Source organism: Pipistrellus kuhlii, unplaced genomic scaffold (genome assembly GCF_014108245.1).
Source record: "Pipistrellus kuhlii isolate mPipKuh1 unplaced genomic scaffold, mPipKuh1.p scaffold_m20_p_8, whole genome shotgun sequence".
NCBI classification, from domain to species: Eukaryota; Metazoa; Chordata; class Mammalia; order Chiroptera; family Vespertilionidae; genus Pipistrellus; species Pipistrellus kuhlii.
In genome coordinates this window covers 19,154,606-19,160,605 of record NW_023425584.1, presented here as the reverse complement: position 1 = coordinate 19,160,605, position 6,000 = coordinate 19,154,606, and the positions used below count along the sequence as shown (strand labels likewise).

Genomic DNA, 6,000 nt, shown 5'->3' with positions numbered 1-6,000 from the left:
TTCATATATATTTTTTTATTTTCTTGTTATACCTTCCCAAAACAGAGACATTCAACAGTAGTTAGAATGGCCATCTCCCAACATTAAAAAAAAACACCTGTACCCCCAAACCCCAATGGGTGAACAAAGTAAATAGTAACCTAGAGTTCAGCTGAGTGAGCCATTGTGGAGCCTTAAGTGGTGAGGTCTTCCAATTTCAGAGTGATGTGTCTTCAACTTGTATCATCATTTTAGTGGAAAAACACAATTTAATTTTGGTGAAATGAGATTCATCTCCCAACAGGATTAGTAAACAGCATTCACTGAATTTCACATTCTTCTTTTGTGAACTGTGAAGAAAATGAATGGTAGCTAGAAGATCAATGGGATTCCAGCTCCAGCTGTAGATGGAATGACGATATACCAGGACAAAAACACCTACATTTTGATTTACAAAGCTAACAGCAGTTATAAATCTGCAACTTAATTACAGACCAACTACACCACAACCTTTTCAAATGGCAAAAATACAAAAAAGTGTTACAAAAATATTTCAGAAAAAGTGCATAGTCTAAGTGCATAGTAAATAAAAGCACTGAAAAATATCTTGCTAGAGGGAGTTCAGCTTGGAAAAGTTATTACCAAAGCTAAACATTTTTATTTTACACAAGCTATACTCAAAAATAGCTTTATGAGACTGATTTCTGGCTAAAAGTTTCAAAGGGTTTATTAGTCAAGAAACAAACACATTAACTGACGTGGGTGGATAGAAAAGAAGCGAAGCTGCCTACCCCACAAGCTCATACTCATGATTTCTGCAGTGTGATGGTGCTAATATATCCTTTAATAGCAGAATGTAGTCATTATGGAATTATTGCTAAAGAAGTTTTCAAATAAAAAAGAAATATTAAGCTTGACAAAATCTGACCAAACTAGTGTCAATTTACAATTTCAAGATTATTTTACAAAACACATTTTTTACACAATAGGCTCCTGGCAGCATTTTCAGACGAAAGTACTTTTAAATGTATTCTGACATGCTCTAAATGAATAAATTACAGTTAAAAAAAACAAACAACAAAAAAACCCCCCGTCAATAAATCTTCCTTTCTCTTGGGTCAGAAAAAGAAGTGTGGCATATAAGACTGAGGAAAGTGCAGAAAAACTACAGAAAATGAGTAGGTTAGGGAGGGTCAGTGATCACATTAATCTCACATGTGATGTTCTCCAAGGTTAAGAATCTGCTCAGAGCCAATTAACAAAAAATTTAAAGAAAAACTTTATTCTGCAGTTAAACCCTTTAATGCTTTTATTTATTCAGAATCAGTCCCGCTGTTCTTCTGAGGCGCTGGAGTTACAATAACCAAGTCCTAGCAGTGATAGCACTAGGTATTTGTGCCTGCAAGTCATTAAAAAAAAAAAAAAAAGGTTTAATTTGAGTAACAGTTTTATCACTAAACCTAAAATGATTTGCAAAGGGATTTTATGTAACAAGTGGCTTGAAGCAGTCTATTAAAAAATTGGGGAGATTTTGATTTCATAGTGACTCAGCAAGGCATTTTTGTTGTTTAAAAAAAACAACCCTCATTTCCTTACAGAAAGTTTTTAGTTTTTAATGAACTTGTAAACAAAAAAGCTCCCATTTCAAAATAAAAACAAAATCCCAGATCATATAGATGTTTACAGTGATTACATTTATCTAAGCAACATACATACATATTCAGTTTTAAGATGTTAACTAAATTTGTGACAAATATGCTTTTTTTTTTTTTAATACCAAGAACATTATAGAGTTAATGCAGAGTCCTAAGGATAATCTAGTAGTCACTAAGTTTTTTTCTTAAGTCTTCACTTTAGATGCTGTTATTTCTAGCACAGGTAAGCAGGCAGTCTTTCATATGCTCAAACACTGGAATCTTTGGTTGCTACCATATCAGCTGGCTTGCAAACAAGAAGCCAACCATTTTAAGAATGTTTTAAGTGAACAACTTGCAAACCCCAGGGGTGGATAAACCCTAAGAATGCACAATTGTGAGCATTTACAACCATCACAACTGTGGCTGAAGACTGTTCATGCCGTTCTTCTGAAATGAGATCTCAAAGCAGTATAGTTCAAAGAAAAAGATTTTAACAAAAAATTGGCATATGCACAATTTCTCCACCAATTTGTGGTGCCAACCATTTAGTTAACTTTTCCACTTGAAAAAATGCAATAGAAAACTGGACACCATGTTTCACTATCTCAGTTAATATTCACAATTACAGCGGCTACAACTCGGGACACAGCATCACCAATGCTGCCCAGAGCCAGTTTATACTGAAATTAAGTTCTTTACACCAAGTAAATGGTTGTCCACAACCACTGGCTAGTGTACATATGAACTAAAATTTCTAGATTTTTGGGAGAAACAAATGCTGCTCCGATCATCTGCACTGCTTCTTCTGTTCCTTGATTCATGCTTAGAAACCTGTTCAAAAAAATAAAAAACAGGAATAAAAGGTTAAAATTCCAAGAAAAAAAACAACCCTCTTAAGCCACACCCAAATTAAGGAAATTAGGTAGATCTGAGCCAATGACTACTTTAGAATTGTGATTGTTGATTTTTATCTATTTGAAAATCATGAGCTCTTTTTAAAAACAAAACGGAAAAACAAGAAACATTTTTGTTCCTGATACTTCTAGATAGGAATAGTGTACAGTGATTAAAGCCTCCCAATCAGCATACAATCCTCAAGCTAGAGAAATAACTGTAATTCTTATAAGCCTATTTTTTAAAATTTGTGTTTCTAGTACTTAGAACATATGTTTACAACTATTTGTCAAATAGATGAAAAATGTATTGCTCTAACAAATGGAAAGTATAGTTTTAATCATACTATGTGTGAGTAGGATTTTTCTGCACATTATTTCTGATACAAATAAGGTACAATAAGTTTGAATAAATGTATTCAAGGCATAATTATTTGAGTTATTCCACTGAACACAAAACTAATTATGGTTTTTTTTAAAGAAACTTCAGATTCTAAATTTTTTTTTAATCTCCATCAGTTGCATTAAAAAGAGAAAAAATTAACATGATATAGAAAAAATGTTAAGTTACATGCAAACAAGTGGTTAGAATAAGATGGAACTTGGAGACATTGCAGAAAATAGGTCTAGGCAAAGTTCTGAAAATTAGGTACAGCGGTATAGCAGCAGATTCGGAAATTACCGAAAAATCAGTACGGCGGCCCGGCAAGGTAAAAAAGGCTAGGTTTTGTCTGATTTGAAAAAGTAGACAAGTTTCTCTTTTGGTTTTATTTACTTCTCATGCATTCCCACCCTGCACACACACCCCTCTCAGCCACAATTAAACTCTAGGCCAGTGGCCCGCATGTTTGACAGGCTTGCTGGGCTTCCACGTAAAGGCTCGTTACCCTGATAGCCAGCTCTATTTGATCTCCTCCTTTCTTAGCACAAACCATGTTTCTGTCAATCACAAACTGCCCCTCTTTTGAAATATTCTCTCACTTGGTAACTAGGAGTTTGTTTTTTATCTGAAGCCAAAAAGTCATCATTCATTTAATAAATATATTGTGCTAAGCCCCGAGGACAAGATGTCAGTGCTATACTTCTTGTCTCTCCATAGTGCCTTAACAGAGGCTAGGAACAGACAGGTCTTTAGTGCCTATCCCAAGTAATGTTCATAAACCAAATGCCGAAAATAAAAGATAAGAAACTTTCTGAAAATGTACTTTACTACAAGGAATATCATTATCTGGTATATATTATTGATAGGATTAGCAAGGTAAGCCATTAAAAAAAAAAGCTATCAAATCAAACCTGATTTTAAAAATCTGATCATAATCTGTAATCTAATCCCAATTTTAAAATAGAATATTTTAAAGCAAATTAAAACTATGTATGGATTAGTAAAATAAAATGACCTCTTTTGTGATGAGCATTTGATTTAAAGTATTGCAATTATTGTTAAATGCCATAAAAAAACTTTTCACAACTATGAAAATGGTTGGGTTTTCTTTTATCATAGCTTGCTTACATAATTATATGGAATAATTACTATGTTGAATATCCAAACAGCTTTAAATGAAAACCATAGTCACTAACAAACTAAAAAGGAAATGTTACATTGGAGGCAAAATATGAAAAAAACTAGTGTCTTTAACAGGGATAAAAATTATATCTAAGTAATAATTTTATCTGTTCATCTTTTAATCTGATTTGAAGAACTGCTGGGTCAATTAATGATTACAATTGTTAGGGATTGGTTAAAGGCTAGCCTAACAATATTCCTGGTACAATACAGCAGTCAAATCCAGATTTAACTCTTCAGATTAGCCGGTAGTAGGTGGGCCAGGGATCAATGTTTCTCCAGTGAATTGTCCTAAGATGCTATTACAGTTTGTTCAGAAAAAAAAAATCTCAATAGGAGCATCCAGGAGGTATCCGACATTCCATCTTCAAGTACTAAGCATTCTTTTCCCCAGTGTGCTTGGTTTTGGTCTTGCAGTTTAGGTGGCATCGCCAGGCTTCTCAAAGTCCAAGCCCATCTTCACTGCAACAACAGTTAAAATAAAAAACGGGTGTCTTTGTTCCTACAATAAGAGGGGAAAGAAAAGTTAAAACAGGTTTGGAGGGTTAATGTAACAGATTAAAAAATTAATAACTATATTTAAGTTTCTTTCCAAATCTGTGAAAGAAAAAATGTTTATTTTTATATAACTAATCAGGAGATTCTATCCCTCAATATGAAAAGTATGTATCTCCTCCTATTTGTGAATTAAATTCAGATGTCCCTGAATATTCTTTTATAGACCCACAAACTAGTTCAAAGGGATTTATATTAAATTAAGGTAAGGCTTAAAAGTTTATGATGGGCTTTTAAAATTTAAAATAATTTCACAGTATATAACATTAACTTTAAAAATTTTTTTAGATATAATATTCATATTCATCATTATGCAATCTCATTTATATTAATTAACTTTTCCTATAATGTGCTTGTGTGGTTTTCTTTTTTTGGTCACACAGAATCAAGCAGATAGAATCTGAAGCAGATTGGCAGTATAAAAGTTAAAGAAAAACAAAAAACCTATAGTAACTCTCCCTTCTCCACAGAAAAGCATTATATTAGGAAAGATAAAAGAAAAATATTTTATTTTTATCACTGCAAATAAGATAAATGATAACTTAAGTATGCCAGGTATACATCATCCCTAAACTGCATTAAAAAAACAGACTGATGATCTGATTTCTTGTTTTCCCTGTCACAGAATTCATTCTGCTATAGATTTCTGAGTTTGCAGAATTTTAAAATACCTGTTACAATTGATTCCTTCCCCAAATGGTAGATGGTCTGCATTAAACGCCACTGAGTCACAGTGACACTGTATTCTTCTGAGTCTTCTGAACCGCTGTATCATCCAGACAACGACAGGTTGCAAAGTTTGACAGGTCCAGCAAGCCTTGAAGATGTGGGCTTCAAATCATCACAAATCAACTCTTGCACACTCATCTTCATTTCCTGTTCATTTGTGTTCTCTTCTCTCCAGGCTTATTTTTCCACAGTGAAAAAAGCTGACAAAAATTTCAGCAAGCAGATGCAGCTCCCTTGTACTTCCTTGAACTGAGTGTATTCAGAGCACACCACTCGCTCCAGATATTTCAAGGTCTTCCCCTGTGATTTGGGTTACGTTGCTAAGTGACCAGTCACGTTCCTAGCAGCAATTGGTGAAGTCAGAAAAAGTTAAGCTAGACATAAATGGTACGTGAAGCCCAGTAAATACTGGAAGGTAATTCAAGGAATACCATAGATATGGTAGGATAATGTGATGGAAAACAATTTTTAATATTTTTTAATGCCAACAACTTGACATCCAGGTACTTATGACAAAATTATGCTTAGTACTGATGGCTGGAGTAGAGTATTGACTAATAGATGGGTTAAGGTGATAAGAACAGTAGACTTATGTGAGGATCAACCTTTGATTTACTACCTTCTGAAATTCTCCCATCTCTGC

General features: G+C 33.7%; 1 protein-coding gene across 14 annotated transcripts in view; it reads right to left on the bottom strand.

The window, feature by feature from the left end:
• CSNK1A1 (casein kinase 1 alpha 1) overlaps window positions 1–6,000 on the bottom strand; it is a 42,492-nt gene continuing 36,492 nt past the window's right edge. For 9 of the 14 annotated variants that reach the window (XM_045576353.1, XM_036423967.2, XM_045576352.1 and 6 more), the window contains one exon: window positions 1–2,447. In XM_045576353.1, the coding sequence (XP_045432309.1) occupies window positions 2,440–2,447 (8 nt within the window). In that variant the 3' untranslated portion in view covers window positions 1–2,439. Of the gene's footprint in view, window positions 2,448–3,017; window positions 4,576–5,298; window positions 5,698–6,000 lie in introns of those variants that run through there. The other 5 variants (XR_004985625.2, XR_004985626.2, XR_004985627.2 and 2 more) reach the window with 2 other exon arrangements.